Here is a 15678-nt window from a genome sequence, read left to right as displayed (position 1 = left end):
CAGCATTTCCCAAACTTCTGAATGTTGAACTCTATTTCAGAAAATGAAACTAATCACTAACCCTGATCACAACTCAGCCAAATGTTGGTAAAGAAGTACCTGCCCTTAATCTTTATGTCTTCCATGGCCTACTGGTTATTCCTTTCAGACTTGGTCTTTACCTTGGGAAATGCTTATTATAATTAATGGACATAGAAAAATAATAAATAAAATTTATATTTTAAAACTGGTATAAAATTGATATTTGCTTAGATTATCCTAATATGAAATACTTTTGATTGTTAAATCAATATTTTTAACAATAAGTAACTATTAATATGCAATAATGTTTTATTATAAATAAGTGGTTACTGTCATCTTTACAAGTTTCTATAACTTCATAAAGATGACAGTTTTTTGTTTTGATTATATTGCATTGTTTGGATTATTTTCATTCAACTTGTGTTTGAGTTTTCTTTAAAACATTATATTTCATATTATAAACATAAAATGCATCATTCATTATGAATAATTAATCTCAGTTCTGCAGTGTCAGGTAATCTCCCCTTTATGATGGGTAGATTATACTGTAGTTTGTTTCTAGTATCAATGAAGAACTTCACCTGCATGCAATTTAGAAAGGTTAGGAGTTAAATGTACTGTATCTTGCTTTATTCTTAGATTCCATCCATACATGTCAGGACTTTGCTAGTCAACCGTATTTAAATGAGGTTCCAGCTCAGTTTTCTTTTCCAGTAGTGGCAAAAAAAAGCTTTTGGCTATTACCTCATTTTTATAAAATACCATGCTATAAAAGCTTTGCTTATACAGTATCCTGCTGACAAAAAAGTATTGTATTTAAGTATAGATGTAGTTAGTGCAGTTCTAATCCTCATATATTATTCTTGATCACCCAGAAAAATCCTGGGTGATTTGGAAAAAAGAAATATTGTGGTCCTTGTTACATGAACTACAGCAACTAAATTTAACAGGAGACTTGAAAGTCATGAATGTATAAAGGGGAAATGAGGGGAAGGCTAATAGTAATAAGAAAGCATGATCATTCAATACATTATGTATACTTCTTAATTTTTTTTCACTTTATCTTCTAGTTAGTCAGAGGTAAGTTGCTAGAAGTCATTTGTTGGAATGGATGGAATTTAACAAGTAGATTTGGGGAGGGTGGGACATTCCAGGCACCAGAATATGAGAGAAGGCTCCTATAGACAGGCAGGGAGCAGACTTGATTAAACAAGTCTGCTAGAACATGGAAATAAACAGTTCAAAGTGCCCCACTGCCATTTTTCAGCGCAGGAGATGCTGATACTCATGATGCACAAGTGCTTTTAATTAGCGTAGCTCACTAATTAAAGTGCCCCCTGGCGTCTCCCGGAGCATATGTAAAAATGCCCATAGAGTCCTGTGAGAGAAAATAACTATGTAGGTAAGGTAATTGATTATGGGGTGCCAGAAGCAAAATAGAATGTTAGAATAAAAATACATATTTTTTAAACACCTGATTAATTGATTTTTCTATGCTGTTGCCTTACTTAATTTGCAAGTACCTCTATTAGTCCAGATGCATAACTTGAAAAAAAATATAGCTGTTTAGCTTTAGCCAGTAAAGTAGTTACATGGCTTAATCTGTTTGAGGATATAGATTCATAGATTGTTAGGGACTGGAAGGCACCTTGCAGATCAGCGGGTCCAGCCTCCCCACTCCGGCTCTAGGCAGGAGGACAACTGGAGTTAGGTGACCCCAGCGAGGTGACTGTCTAGTCTCTTGAAAACCTCCAGGGTAGGTGACTGCACCAGTTCTGTAGGGAGTTTATTCCTCAGTCTGCAAACCCTGACTGCGAAGGAGTTTTTCCTGGTATTAAGCCTGAAGCAGCTTTCCAGCAGTTTGTATCCACTGGTCTTGGTCTTCCTGGGGGTTCCCTAGTGAACAATTTTTCACCAAGCTCCTGATGCGCTCCTCTGATATAGTGGGAAGCCACTATCAAGTCCTCTCTCTACCTTCTCTTCTTTAGGCTAAAGAGGCCCAGGTCCCTCAGCATCTCCTTGTATGGCTTGCCTTGCAAGTCCCTGATCATACAGGTTGCTCTTTTCTGGACCCTCTCAAGTTTTTCAACAACCTTATTGAAGTGCAGTGCCCAGAACTGGGTGCAGTACTCCAACTGTAGTCTCACCAGTGCTGAGTACAGCGGGAGTATCACTTCTTTAGTTTTACACGAGTTGCATCAGTTGATGCATGCCAGCATGTTGTTTGCCCTGCTGACCACCACCTCGCACTGACGGCTCATGTTCATACAATGATCAATCATTACCCCCTAGGTCCCTTTCGGCAATGGTGCAAGTCAAGCAGTCACCACCAAGCCTGTATGTGTGTTGAGGGTTGTTTGCCCCCAAGTGGAACACCTTACACTTTGAAGTGTTAAACTTCATCTGGTTCTGGTCTGCTCAACTCTCGAGCCTGTCCAGGTCTGCCTGTATCTGCAGCCTATCTTCTGACGTGACCACACTACCCCATAACTTAGTGTCATCTGGAAACTTGGCCAACGAGCTTTTCACTCCCCCATCCAAATCATTGATAAAGATGTTGAAAAGCACTGGTCGAAGCACGGACCCCTGAGGGATGCCGCTGGCCACTTTGCGCCAGGACGACACAGATCCATTCATGAGAACAGTTTTCCACCCACTGAACCATCGAGCAGCTGAGCCCGCAATCTTCCAGTTTCCCCACAAGGATGTCATGGGATACTAGATCAAAAGCCTTTTGGAAGTCTAGGTATATAACATCTACCACATCCAGGTGGCAAGAGACCTGATTGTAGAAGATGAGATTGGTAAGACAAGACCTAGCTGTGACAAAGCCATGCTGGCTGTCATTCAGAATCTTACCTTCCACGAGCGTATTGCACATAGATTCTTTAATGAGCTTTTCCAGGATTTCCCCTGGGATGGAGGTTAGGCCGACTGGCCTATAGTTGCTTGGTTCCTCCCTCTTCTGCCTCTTGAAGATGGGCACAGTGTTGGCCTTCTTCCAGTCATCAGGGATTTCCCCTGTGCACCATGAATTCTGAAAAAGCTTTGCCCTGGGTTCCATGATGGCCTCAGCCAGCTCCTTCAACACTCTCGGATGGAGTCCATCCGGTCCTGCTGACTTGAAGCTAACTATGTTACTTCAAATATGACTAAACAGAATATTGCCATTTTACCCTCTTGATATACTGTATTGCAGTATAGGACACACTTTTTAAAACAAAGTATTTCTTCTAAAAATGGCCTATCTCTTAACTTCAAGAAAAAAGAAGTAAAAAGCTCTTATGTACCATACACGTGATGGTGATACACATGGCATTCCAGGCACTTTTAATTAGCATGGCTCTCAGAGGCTCGCTAATTAAAGTACCTTGCTCTCCCTCAACCTCCTGGAACACATCTATAAATGCCCCTGATAGCCAATGGCTTCCTGTCTGACATCTGACTTTGGAACTCACTTTTAAAAAAGGACTTGCTATGCTGTTTAGTTTGCTCTTCGATCAGAGGCAAGATGCATCTCTCCTACTTACTTTCCGTGCTCTTATTTCTGCTAATAGAGAGCCTCAAGGCAGGGTAGGGGGAGTACTAGTGGGGAGAGAGTTGACTCTCTTAAGGAATGGATGGGGAAAGATCTACCTGTGGAGATTCCCCTCTGTGTGTGGATTCAAGTTGTATGACAGTGCCCATTGTTTTTCTATGCTGCAGTTCACTGTAGCGTTCTCCGTTATGTATTAAACCAAAATGAAAATCAAAATTAGCTTCAAATAAATATTTAATTAAATGTTTATGGGAAGTTCTTCATTGTAATTAAATAGATCTTTCACAGACAGTTAGCTTCTATAGGTTTTTGTAGTATTATGATGATATGATAAAACATGGAAGCTGCATACTAGAATACTAATAAAGTTCTTTGTATTTTATTTGCTTTTTGTTTTCCTTCAAGATTTCCACAGTAAAAGAGCCTTTCATTGATCTTTCACTTCCTATAATAGAGGAGAGGGTAAGACGCACATAAAATATTAAATTTGAAAGTAGTTTCCATGGAAGCACTTTTTTCCTTACATGAAAATGTGTATGTGTTTGTATGTACTTAGGTATAGACACATGTGACTTGAATTTATAGCCTAAAAATATGAATATGCATATGTAATATGCTTATATAGTTAAATATTTACATAAATACAAAATATATAAACTGTGTTTATAATATTCGATTAGATTTATAACAAAATATATTATTTAATCAGCATATAGTTCTGAATTTATTCTAATAATAACTTTTCCTGTATACATACATACATATACTGGTAGTTTGTTGTTAGATATGACTAAATACAAATAGATTTCAGGGGACTTAAATGTTTTTTAAAAGGTCACATGAATGCATTCATTACTTAGTATAATAAAGTTGCTGAGGCTTGGAGGCTAAAATAAAATGACTTTTTAATCCATGCTGGTGCATGTTATACAGATTTCCCCTTGGACATCAGGTGAGGCAATTGAACCCCAAGAGGACTTTCCCTGTGAGGGAAGGCAGATAACATTTTTACCATCATCCTTCTCCATGTATTCTTCTGGGGAAAAGCAGCTTAATTTGTGGTAAATCTGCCTGAGAATATGTGGGCTAAGGCTTGACTCCCCAAAAGGATTAGATGTCCAACTCCCATTGAAGTCAGTGGGAATGAGGCACTCTAAAAACCTTTAGGGTCTGGGCTTCTGTGGGTGCATCTATACAAGATCCTGAATGTGCAGTAGACTAATTCTACTGTGCATTAACATGTCATGGCAAAAGTTGTGCTAATGTGCAGTAGAATTAGTCATTAAGCTCATAACATAAGGTCATTACGCTGCATAACAAGACTGTGTGCCTTTGCTACTGTGCAGTAGCTCCAGCTGCTGTGCATTTGTGTAGTTCCTCATATTAGAGGTACTAAACTTAATGTCCAGTAGCAAAGGCACATTAATGCACTGTAGATGCACCCAGTGTCTTCCTGTTCACATATCTGCCCTGGGAGTGGTAGTTTTTTGTGACAGGAGTTTCTTGATGCCCTTAGGTGTTACTACAGTTCTGCTGGGGTTCTCTCTCCAGTTAACAAAATGTGAATTTCTTTAGTACTTTACAAAATTGCAAGGAATTGGAAAAAATTAATTACATACTGCTTCTCCTCAATAATATTTATGCACAGGTCTCAAAACCTGTGCCTTTGGGAAGGACAAGTAAAGGTAAAACTGCACCGGAGGTGGATTTTGGTCAGTACAACTGCCCTTCTGTTACTGCTCTGAATAATCAGCAAGCAAAAATCACCAAGAAACACTCTTTAACAAAAGATAAGGTAAGCATCTGTGCTGTCCAGTAATCTTCAGATTGATCAGCAGCAAATTGTTTACTTGTGGATTTACAGATGTAGGAATTTAGAAAGTCTGTATTTTTGTGGGCTAAATTGCAAATGTGTTAGAAAACATACAGAACGTTGTAAATGCATGAACAAATTGATTATTGGAATGCCATAATTCCATCATTTAAATGTGACCTCATTAGAAGAGAGAGCTTTTCTGCAGATTAGTTTTTTAATTTATGCTTCTTTTCTTTTATTGCCCTCCCTCACCTCTGACTGCAGCCAGAAGCAAACTTAGTGGACAATAACAGGCCCTGTAATGCTGGCCAAGAGAGCAGACAAGTCAGTATTAGTGCCATTTGGTGGATCAGTTGGCAGGGTGTGCTACAAAAGTAGTACAGCCAACCCAGTCTCCCTGGAGACAGAGAACATGATTTTCATGATGCACTCAGCCTCCAGGGCCTGAGAACTATAGTTCAACCCCTTAACATGGTCTTCCTGATGGTGGCACAGCATTCTGCAGACATGCCAAACTAACAAATACTGAAGCTCTTTCCTACTTCATGTGCCATTTTTATTATTATACAAGAAAGCATATATTTTTGGTTATCAGAGCTGTACAGAGGAACTGTGATCCATGTGGTATACAAATACCAATTGTAAAGATAAAATGACAGGGTATTGTATTATTAAGGTTCCGTGTATTAATACATGTATTATGTGCCTTCTTATTTTATATATGACCCAACATTAGATTAAGTCCTATCAGCATTGCCCTTGCTGGGTTCTAAACAGTCTTTGAATGGGTATGAAATTATTAATAGTACTGACAGGAAATTAGTACCACTAAGATGATTCCAGAGATGGTCTTTAGCATAACTATGAGTCTAAATTGTATAACTTTAAATAGAGCACTAATCTAATTTTAGTATTATAAGTCTAAGTCTCCAACATAGTACAGGAAACAACTGTGCTTTCATTGAAGATGGCTAACAATACTTATAAAGTTACTAGTGTCTAATTTGTGAGAGCCTGTGGTTCAGAAACTCATATACTACTTTTCTTTTGGATCATCCATCACCAGTGTATTATTATGGTTTTCTTTCTGGATATTTGAAGAGGTACTACATATCCCCATTCTCCTCTGAATCACTGAATCTCTCTGAAACAGAGGATTGCCAGTTCCACATACCATTTGTTTCTATTCTGTGCGTCTAGCCTAGGATTTCAGAAGTCTGTATCTGGAGCTCCAGGGGCACTTGGAAACCATCCATTTTCAGCAGGAAGGCATCCAAGCACTGGTTGCCAGGCCTAATGCTTTTATTCAGCAAACTAGACTTAACAGCTTTAAGGGCTTAATGAGTGCTGTTTGCATAACATCCACAAGTTCTAATAGGAGTTAGTGACAATAGGGAATTAGTTTCTTTGTATAACTCGTAGAAATAAAACAAACTTCACTGGGACAAGAAACGTTTCCGACTAGTGGAAAATAGCATGGTGGGTAGTCAGTGGTTTTTTGTGTTTGTTTTTTATTTCTTCTTTGCTAAATAGCACAATTACTTCCCAGTTTAAGGCTCCAAATCACAAAAGCTTGTCCCTGTCTAGAAAAACTTTTGGGGACATGCTTGATTTTCATTAACTTCAGTGGATATAAGTATGTACTTAAAACTTAAAATTGAGCATATGCTCCAAAACCCTCTGGCTCATGCTTTAAACACAAACAATGAACATGAAGAAGGCAGAGACAATAGCATAGCACTAGAGAATATCCAGGAAAGATCAATGAGACTGAAGTATAAAAAAGAAAGGTGTAAGAGTAGAAAAGATGGAAGGAAAAAAATATAGGCATTCATACTGGTGGGAGATAAAGGACTGGATCCAAAACCTTTTGAAGTTAACTGGAAGAATCTTATGGACTTAACTGGAATTTGGATCTGACTGAGAAAATGAATTCGGAATGAACAGAGTAGTATGTTGACTACAATTTTGTAATTGAAGTGTAGGATACCAGAGAGAGACCAAAAGGGGAAGGGAGAGGGGAGAAGAGAAAGCTGAGAGATGAGTATAAGTCTGCTAAAACCTGGCCTAATGATGTATTTTCTTGTGGGCAAAAGGTTATCCTCTTCTTGTACCTGCCTCTTTGAATTTAAAGTTTTAAAAAAAAATTCATCTGCAGATACTGAAATCATATGTAGATGATCAAAAATAGACCTACCACAGAAAAAACATAATAAAGATTATAAAGGTAATCCTTAACACATTTACAGTGCTGCAAGAATAAAGTAATCAGTACAGATTAGGTGAATGAAGTATTTGGTAAAACATTTTAAACTTGGCTACACAAAGTGTTTTGAGATTAATGCAGGTGTGAGGAGGTATCAGTATATCATCCCTTGAACCTCTATCTTTTAAGTCTGTCCCAGCCTAGAACTCTCTCTTCAACCCACTCCAGCAGTTTCCAGGGCCTGTTCAAGAAACAAATAGCCTTGCAACTCCTTATCACCAAAACCAGCCATGAGTCTCTCCTGTGATCACAGCCAATTGCAGCCATATTTTCATAAGTAACTACAAAAGATTAGGATATTAGAACAGTGGTTCATATCTTTTTGGACTCAGGGCACCCCGTCCTGCACGTGAGATACCCTCCATAACTTTCGTGAATTGAGTGGCACCCAGTTTCAAAAACTAATCTGTATGTTACAGTGCTTACTGGTCAGGGGCAGCAACCCCCAGCACATGTGCTGAGCATGGACCGCAATGCCATTTTGCTCGGTGCACCTCCGCCAGCCCGGGCGCTAAGCAGTTGTTGCCAGCCATGGAGCCCAGGCCTGGGAGGCTGCAAGCAGACCGGGCTCCTAGGACTGGCTGCAGCCAGGAGGCTGCAAAAAGCTGGTCTGGGCTCCGGCATGTCAGCACTCCAGTACCTTCCAAGGTAGACATTGTGATTTTTTTGGCAGTCTGGCCAGAAAACATTGCCTATCCCTGCTGTAGGTTCTTACAGTAGGGGTAAGAGATTGTCTAGTCAGGGACAAGCCTGAGCCTGGCTTACCTGCTTAGTTTTCTACTTATGGCCTCATACCTTACAGTACCCTTCAAAACATTTGGAGGCACCCCAAATTGTCTCACCCTGGTTGAGAATCACTGTATTAGAGCAATGATAAGAAGAGGCAAGTGATCCCAAATGGAAAATGTTGTGAACCCTTTTTCTTTTTTCAGAATTTATGTGGTAAAAAATTGGTTTTCTCTTCTCATAATCATGCATTTTTATTAAGAATTTTTAATATTTCTAAATTTTAAAAACAATTCAAAATTTCTTAAAACCTAGGTTCCAAGCAAAGTAGAATTTAGTTGTAGGATGCAATCTTAGTATAGGTCTGTGTGTGCTAGTTTTTCATTGGCAACACAAATTATTAGTCTAACTGATCTCACAGTTCAAGTTTACAAATCAAATATGGAATCCTTTACCATGCATGGATCAAGTTATAACATTGATATAATTCAAATGGGTAAGATAGATGTCACTATGGATATGTTGCTGCCAAATATATAAGTTTACATCCAAACACCAATTTGTCTAAACAATTTAAAGAAGTAGGGTTATAGAACATGGTGAAACCAGATCAGTACAATACAGGTCTTTATTTTGCTTTGAAAATATAAGTTATATTTGCTGTTACTTTAGTTTCACAAATCTATTTTCTCTCTCACCTCTATTATTGAAATATTTCAATACCATTTTGCAGAATCAGTTAAATTATGAAAGACGCCTTTCCAGAAAATCCTCCTCTGGTGGGGAAGATAGAAGTCCTGTTATCATGCATGAAAAGGATGGTAATCTTGAAGCAGAATGTGGCTCTGGAGTTCTGTATTCGGAAGACACAATTCCTGAGTCTGTAGTAAATGGAAGTCAGACTGAAGGCAGTGAAAAAGATATCAGTTGTTCTGAAAGTAGCGTTGATGCAGACAGCGAAGCCTCGGAAGGTGAAAGTGCTTCTACACAGTCACTTTTTGGCACATCCAGTAACACATCTGGTTTGCATGTCAACCGACTCAACCATTTATCAGGAAATGTCAAACCACAAAACAGCAAACCAAGTGATAGTCACAATGAGGTGACCGTTATCACTGCCATATCCAAACTCAGCCTCAGCAATACTGTAAAAGAATGTGAAGAGGGGGATTCACCATTAAGTTTGTCAAACAATTCAATGTTTTCAATGGAAAAGTCCGCTTTGTCCAAAAATCCCCAAAATGCTTTTCAGACCCTTTCTCAAACATATTCAACTAGCTCTAAAGAATGTTCTGTTCAGTCCTGCCTCTACCAATTTACATCTGTGGAGCTGTTAATGGGGAACAACAAGCTTTTATGTGAGAGTTGTACAGAAAGGAAACAGAAGTATCAAAAGAAAACAAACTCTACAGGTAACATGCTAATGTTTGTTGAAATATGTTAATAAGTTAAATATATTTCCTTTCAACTGCTTCTTTGCTCTATTTGTCAATGTTGGTCTCTGTTGAACTGCATGGGCTCCCTCTGGTGGTGAAATAAATAGCTGTAAGTTTTAGTTAAAGTTGGTGAAACTAAACTTTAATACAAAGCCATTACATATAATATGATACTGGTTTAAATTCAGATTCAGAATTCTAAACTCTTTGGGTACAACCTGAATAACATAATAGGACCGTTTCAGGTTTGATAGGTTTAGCATTTGACCTATGGTTTTTCATATTTACAAGTCCCTGATAGGCAAAGAATACATGTTTTAATATTCAGTGCTTGAAACCCCACTGCTTGGAGATGTCGTGTAAGTAAGAATGTGTGAGTCAACAAAATATGTTCTCCTTTGAGAGGATTGTCCATAGGGGCCTCCTCATTATGTGAATGTACATGCACTGAATTTGAATCTTGTTATCTCAGTAGTACGCTTCGGGTGTACAATAGACACAGCCTGCCCTCAGTCTAGGCCAAGGAGACAAGGACACTGGCTTCTCAATTCCTCTTGACTACATTGGCTAGAGTTGGAGCAATTATATCAGCTTTAGCTTGGGGCCTACACACCTTCCTTGTGCTACAAGGGCTTCTTCATTTTTTGACTGTGCTTTTTTCATTACTTCTATCCCTTAGGAAAAATGAGAGAATTTTTTTTAGTCGTCTTTCTTTTGTTGGGTTTTCTGCCCTTTCCACTCACTCCTCCCACACACTTTAGTTTTTACTGCACCATGTAGCACCCCAATATTCAAAGTTGTCTTCCCCTTGTTGACTGTCTCCTGTACCTACTCCTGTAAGATCGAGGCCACTTTTCTTCTGTAAGTATTACAATCTGATGCTGTGTAGAACCCTGGATTTTTGTGCTTTTTCTAAAAAAAAAATATAGAGGTAACAGGAGCAAGCATTTACATGTATGTATAAACGTAGAAAAGAATTTTCCCCAGGCTCACAACTACACGAAGAGATCAAGTTAAAGTTTGACCCTATTCTGAAAACTGCCTCTACAACTGGAATTCTCCAGTTCCGTTCCTGTAAGGCAGCTTGTTCAAGTAGACAGGACACTGCCCTGAGAGTAAGAGTTGTGTAAGGGGTTTTTTTTTTCAGTCCAAGAACCAAATAAAAATATTGAAGAACCATTCAGTTCTAATTCTACTACTTTTTTTCATTTTTTCTAACCAAAATAAAATAAAAAGTTGATTTCATATCATATGACAACGTTTATATTCAAGCTGAATTGAAGCAAGCCGTGATGCACTTTACACGTGATGTGATTAGCACGTTAATCATGCTTTAAATAGTAACCTGGCCATATGTTCAAATTAATTTAAGGCATAATAATACAGTTATTCCACATATTATCATAGTCATAGAGAGGTAGGGCTGGAAGAGTCATTAGTCCAACCCCCCTGCCTAAGGCAGGATCATCCCTATTCAAGCCATCCCATGCAACCATAATCTTAACTCTACATAAGACTACCCTCAACCCTGATACAACATGGACCAAACACCCTAACCTCCTACAGGTAAAGCAAGGAAACCTTGGCAGCCATTGTCCTCTTCAATAAAATGTTGTCAATATATGCTCAAGAGGTCCTGGGTGGAGAGCCATAGCCCCTGCTCCAGAGGAAGGCAAAAACCCCATAGTCCCTATTCATCTGATCATGGGGTAAAATTCTTTCTTGCCCCCAAGTAACACTGGCAGGGGAATCAGCACACCCCAGCTGAAGTCCCCAGCCTTACTTCTAGCTAATACCCAGTGCCTCTGAGGAGGCTTAAAAACAACCTGACACATATTGCAGAAAAAGGGGTTGGGGGGGCGGGGTGTACAGAAGCAACCAACAAAACCCAGAAGCATGGGAAATGCCCATGATGGAAAATTGGCATAGATATGCCTAGAATAGGCAGCTGCACACATGGTTTTCTGACCTCCCTGGCTCTTGGGGATCCCAGGATCAAGGAGCCTTTGCCTGATTCTGAGGTCCCCATGCAATAGGGATATGAGAAAACCATGTGTGCACGTGCACACACAGAATTTTAAAGTACCCAGCACAACCCAACCCCAGGACTAGGGAGAGGCTACCTGATCCCCAAGTTCCTATACTGTGCTGCAGTGCTGGGCATCATGCATGGTTTTAATTTATTGAGCAGCTGCAACCCGATCCTGTCATCTCCAAGCACTGAAACTGGTGGAAACCCTGTGTGGTGCCCAGCTGGATGGTTTTTACTCATGTGTGCATACCATGACTGCATGATTAGGTTGCATTAGCCTGATCCCAGGGTCCCTGTATGCTGAGATCTGTGAAAATCCTGTGTGTTCCACCTTGGGAGGAAAAACCTGCAACTTCGTTATAGGCTCGGCAGTGCTACACTGGCTAGCACTACAGAAGAAAGAGACTTGGGGGTCATCATTGACCACAAGATGAACATTAGCCTTCAATGCGATTCTGCGGCTAGTAAAACGACCAAAACGCTGGCTTGCATCCATAGATGCTTCTCAAGCAAATCCCGGGGTGTCATTCACCCCTTGTACTCGGCTTTGGTAAGGCCCGGTATCCAGCTTCTCAAGATGTTCCTTCACGAGGTCAGCATTTATGGAGGGTAGGGGATCCCCATCACCCGGATCTCCCTGTCCCATAGCAGGCATGGGCATCCCATGGGACTGATGAAAGACTGACGCAAAGTACCTATTTAATAGGTTGGCTTTTTCCTGGGCGTCAGTTGCCAGTTGCCCCATCTGGTTTAGCAGGGGTCCAACGCTGGCCTTGCTTTTCCTCCGGCTCCCCACATATCTGAAAAAGGACTTTTTGTTGTCCTTGATGCCTGAAGCTAGTTGGAGTTCAGTTGCAGCCTTGGCTTTCCTGGTTTGGTCCCTGCAGGACCGGACCAGCGCGGAGTAATCCTCCTTGGAGGTGAATCCCGTCCTCCATCCTTTGTAGGCTTTCCTTTTTAGCCACAGTAGGTCCACTAGGTCTCTGGAGAGCCAGGAGGGCTGCTGTGCCTTCTTGCTGCCTTTCCTCCGTGTTGGAATAGATTTAGCTTGTGCACTGAGGATCGCTTCCTTGAGAAGCAACCACTCTTCTTGAACTCCCATCTCCCTGGGGTCATGGTCCCTGAGGGCGTGACCGACTAGCCTCTTGAGCTTATCAAAGTCGGCTTTTCTGAAGTCAAGGACTTCTGTGTTGCTGACTGACTTGCCAGCTTTACGGCGGATGGTGAAGGCGATCAGCTCGTGGTCGCTGTCACCCAACTTCCCATCAATCACTAGGTCTCCAATTAGGTCGTCCCCCGTAGCCAGTACCAGGTCAAGCAGCGCTTTGCCTCTCGTTGGCCCATAGACTTCTTGAGTCAGGTAGAGGTCATCCACGCACGAGAGAAAGCTTTGCGCCTGCTCAGATTTAGCTGAGTGATCTTCCCACGAGATGTCCGGGTAATTGAAGTCACCCATGACAACCAAGGTCCTGGAGCAAGCGGCCTCAGTCAGTTCCCGGGCGAACTCCTGGTCAAGTTCAGGACTTTGAGTGGGAGGTCTGTAGTAGACTCCCACCGTTGTGTCCCCTGTGCCGAATTCCCCACGAATTTTTACCCAGAGGGTCTCTAGCTGTCCATGCCAGTCGTCAACATCAGCTTGCAGGGACACGTAGCTTTCCTTCACATAGAGAGCTACACCCCCGCCCCTTTTGCCAACACGATCCCTCCTGTATAGGGTATAGCCCTCTATACCCGTGGTCCAGTCATGGGTGGAGTCCCACCAGGTCTCCGTTATCCCAATGACATCATATTTCTTTGCACTGAGGAGGAGGACGAGCTCGTCCTGCTTGTTGCCCAGGCCAGTTCCAGATCCTTGTTCAGTTTCTAGGCCCTACTGACAATCAGATGATTGTGGATATCCAGGTTTCAACTTGCTGATGCAGGGGGATCCTGGGCTCATAATTCTGGGTTCCTCTTTCACTGGCAAGTAAGATGAGATCGGGATCCAATCTATTCCAAAATTGCATGTCAGCCATGTGTATGTTGAGATCAAAAATTGTATCCCATCATGTCTTAAAATGAATGTCTGTCAGTGACCGTATAACGCTGGATGCTTGCAAAGAAAGCAAATGTTATAAGGGGTTAGACCAGGGCTGACAACCTATGGCCTGTGGGCCATATCTGGCCCTTGGAACCATTGGATACAGCCTGCAGACTGGGGCTTCAGCATCACAGTAGTAGGGGGCTTTGGTTGCAGGTGTTTTCTCCATGCTCCTTCAGGTACAAGCAGTGAGGGTGTCCAAGTCCTACCACCCACCTGCCTCTTGTCTGGGGTGGGACATTCTAGCCTGCAGCTGGAAAAGTTTGCCTACCCGTGGGTTAGACTCTTAGATTTAGAGTTTCATAGATTTCATAGACATTAGGGCTGGAAGGGACCTCGGGAGATCATCGAGTCCAGCCCCCTGCCCAAAGGGCAGGAAGTCAGCTGGGGTCATAGGAGTTGCTTATGATGTATTCCCCATTTTTCTCATTTGTGTATCAGGTTGAAGTCACACAAGAACTTAACGTCCTCAGTTCATTTCCCTCATTGTTCAGAGGATTTGAACCCATTTCCCCCACCTTCCAGAAAATTTACGATACTACTAGGTTATAGGGTATTCTAAGGGTGTCCTTCAGTGCCTGCTGCCAAAGCTGTCCCACTTTCTATAAAATGCTTATTGAGAAACAAAGCAAGACAGAGCTGCCTACCTCACAGCCGTAGAAACTATGCAAATATGCAATTGTTGTTGGTCTGTATAATAGACGTTAATGATGTTGCTTATTCTAAAGATCATGGTGGTAGCCAAGAGCTGCTAGAGTTGGGTATTAAAAATAAGATAAGCTAAGGAGTGTTCTTCCTTCCACTCCTGCTCTGACTTGCACTACAAAGTTCTGCTTAGACTTTTTTTTAAAGTGTATTTCATGGTATTATATTCATAAATACACAGAACAGAAATTCTGCTCAAAAATTTTTTTTTTGCTGGATGTAAGCAGTAAAATAAATTGGAATGCCTTCCTGAGGAAAGACATTGCAACCTAAATTCCTCTTTTTTGGAATACTTTACTAAATGATTGTATTATTCTCTATTATTGTTTTGTTCTTTATAAATTATTGTTTTATAATTTGTATGCAATCTCTTTACAGAAAAGAAAATGGAAGGCGTGTACACTAATGCCCGGAAACAACTGCTAATTTCTGCAGTTCCTGCCGTTCTTGTTCTCCATCTGAAAAGATTCCACCAGGTAAAAGTCCAAGACTTTAAACTTTTCAAATCAAAAGAACATTTCATAACATACAGCCTCTACCTAAGTGAGATTCACAGAGGTAACTGTCTCACAGAGGTATGTTAGGACTATTTTTAAGATGGTTTCTTGAAGTAGTCACAGTGGCAACAACCACTATGTTAACCTGCTAATGCTTTGTGATCACAGAAGACACTTACCAGGCCTCAGTATGATCCTGTAGATATGAACATCAACTCCCATAATAATATTCTGTTGGGGGGAGGAGAGGTGGTTGCTCCTAGCTAATTCTTTTTCCTGTTCCTGTCTCCCTGGGCATGTCCAGATGAGAGTGTATGTGCCTGTTCAGGTGTCTCAAACCAGTTTCAGATGCCAGAAGAGGCACCCTAAGAACAAAATAATGTTCCCTGTGCTGCATACTTGCAGCGCAGGCTCTAAATTTGCTACCTGGATTTCCAGGTATCAAAAAATAACACATGGGGAAAAAAGCAACGTAGGACATGGTTCTGCAGGATGCTCTGAGGCAGGCAGAGCCTGGGTCCTCCAGAGACGCTCTGGCATCTGGCCAGAGCATCTCTATGG

The 15678-nt window shown here is 41.1% G+C and overlaps 1 protein-coding gene across 4 annotated transcripts in view; it reads left to right on the top strand.

Moving 5' to 3' along the window:
• The window catches only part of USP45 (ubiquitin specific peptidase 45), a 146371-nt gene that overhangs the window by 118485 nt on the left and 12208 nt on the right, over window positions 1-15678 (top strand). For all 4 annotated transcript variants that reach the window (XM_090037182.1, XM_090037189.1, XM_090037195.1 and 1 more), the window contains 4 exons: window positions 3965-4021; window positions 5208-5354; window positions 9101-9779; window positions 14999-15096. In XM_090037182.1, coding sequence (XP_089893308.1) covers window positions 3965-4021; window positions 5208-5354; window positions 9101-9779; window positions 14999-15096 — 981 coding nt within the window. The remainder of the gene's footprint in view (window positions 1-3964; window positions 4022-5207; window positions 5355-9100; window positions 9780-14998; window positions 15097-15678) is intronic.

Source organism: Crocodylus siamensis, chromosome 1 (genome assembly GCF_052110815.1).
Source record: "Crocodylus siamensis isolate JL-2025a chromosome 1, ASM5211081v1, whole genome shotgun sequence".
Classification (NCBI taxonomy): domain Eukaryota; kingdom Metazoa; phylum Chordata; order Crocodylia; family Crocodylidae; genus Crocodylus; species Crocodylus siamensis.
Note: the sequence above shows the minus strand (reverse complement) of the source record. Positions and strands in the feature narration are given on the sequence as shown.